Source organism: Bombina bombina, chromosome 7 (assembly GCF_027579735.1).
Source record: "Bombina bombina isolate aBomBom1 chromosome 7, aBomBom1.pri, whole genome shotgun sequence".
Lineage (NCBI taxonomy): Eukaryota > Metazoa > Chordata > Amphibia > Anura > Bombinatoridae > Bombina > Bombina bombina.
Genome location: NC_069505.1, coordinates 617,063,393 through 617,065,415, shown reverse-complemented (window position 1 = coordinate 617,065,415; position 2,023 = coordinate 617,063,393). Strand labels below are relative to the sequence as shown.

Sequence of the window (2,023 nt, the reverse complement as noted above, 5' to 3'; positions counted from 1 at the left end):
TCCATTGAGTAATCAGGGAGGTTTCCCGTTCAGAGAGTACTCTAACCAAATAGGATCTTGAGTGTTTTTTGTTTTGTTTTGTTTGATCAATGGATGATTATATGCACTACTGTCAGATCACTTACCTTTGTTATAAGTAACTTTGTGATGATTCTGTTGTGTGTCTTAAATGTATTGTTAATTTGTATTGACTGTACCCTATTTATTAAACCTCAATAAAAATAGATGAAAAATGTGACATTCTAAAATGTAATGATTTTTGTGAAACATTTTTTCATGGCTTTCATAACCTCTCTATTTCTTAAGCTGTAGACTAGAGGATTTAACACTGGAACCACAGCAATATACAGTAAGGAGAGAATTATATCTATGTTCTGGGAATTTTCTGACTTTGGTTTCATGTTCATACTTACAGAGGTCCCATAAAATAAAATGACAACCATGAGATGTGAGGAACAGCTGGAGAATGTCTTACTTCTTCCTCCTGAGGTCTGAATTTTCAGGATGGTCGATATGATGTACATATAGGAGGTTATGATAAATATAAAAGGACAACATCCCACTAGAACACCACCAATACTTGTAAACATTATAATGTCTGTGGTGTCACTGCAAGAGATCTTTATCACAGTTTGGGGATCACAAAAGAAATGGTTAATGTCTTGTACGTCACAGAATGTCAACTTAGTCACCATCAAAGTAAATATTAATGACATCATGGCTCCAAGAAACCAGGAGGAAAAGGCTAAAAGAATACACACCATTTTGTTCATAATGAGTATATAATTCAGAGGAATACATATAGCCACATATCGGTCATAAGCCATGGAAGTTAATAATAAAAATTCTACAACAACACATGATGCAAATAAAAACATCTGTACAATACATCTTGAGAAACAAATGCTGGTATCTCTGGTGACAGTGGTGACCATTAGTTTTGGCAAAACCGTAGAGACGTACACAATGTCTTCAACTGACAGATTGCACAGGAAGAAATACATTGGTGTATGAAGTTGAGGCACCAGGCACACAGCTGTAGTAATCATTAGGTTACCAAGCACAGCCAGCAGATACATGATAAAAACTCCTGTACATACTACAGCTTGGTTGTTTGTGTAAGCCAAAAATGACACAAGGAAGAACTCTGTTAGTGATGTGTTGTTTGTTACAGTTGCACTTGGGATATTTCCTTTGGTAAAAGGGAGAAATAAATGGTTATTTGTCATGGAGATGTTATTTATTTTATCATTCTGTCCTGAAGAATTATGTAAATATTACAGTTACTTGTGTCTGAATCTTTATTGGTTTATTAAGTTTGTAGAACAAAAAGAAATTATGCATTCATAATATAGATATTTTTTTATTGATGGAGTTCATTATTTATTAAATTATATTGATACCGCTGTGTTCTAAAACTATTTGACAAATTTTCTTACTAACATCAACAAATTTCAGCCCGGCTCAAATCCGTAGGAAAATTAAGGAAACTTTATTATGTTGGCTTAAAAAACACACGTAGTAGACACATAAGGGCTGATTTATGAAAGTGCGAGCAGACAAGATACGATGTAGCATATCATGTCCCCCGCACATCGATAAATGCCGACAACATACGCTGTCGACATTCATTATTGCACAATCAGTTCTTTTGCTCTCTCTCCCCCTCTCTTTTGCCTTCTCTCCCCCTCTCTTTTGAGCTCTCTCTCCCCCATCTCTTATGCGCTCTCTCTCTCCCCCTCTCTTTTGAGCTCTCCCCCTCTCTTTTGCGCTCTCCCCCCTCTCTTTTGCACTCTCTCTCTCCCCCTCTCTTTTGCGCTCTCTCTCCCCCATCTCTTTTCCGCTCTCTCTCTCCCCCCTCTCTCCCCCCTCTCTTTTGTGCTCTCTCTCCCATCTCTTTTGTGCTCTCTCCCCATCTCTTTTGCGCTCTCTCTCCCCATATCTTTTGCGCTCTCTCCCCCCCTCTCTTTTGCGCTCTCTCCCAACTCTTTTGCGCTCTCTCTCTCCCCCCTCTTTTGCGCTC

At 38.3% G+C, this 2,023-nt stretch overlaps 1 protein-coding gene across 1 annotated transcript; it reads right to left on the bottom strand.

Moving 5' to 3' along the window:
* Positions 1–242: 242 nt before the first annotated feature.
* LOC128636726 (olfactory receptor 1G1-like) lies at positions 243–1,229 on the bottom strand. Its single transcript, XM_053689710.1, has one exon. The coding sequence runs from the start codon at positions 1,227–1,229 to the stop codon at positions 243–245; it is 987 nt and encodes a 328-aa protein (XP_053545685.1).
* Positions 1,230–2,023: the final 794 nt, after the last annotated feature.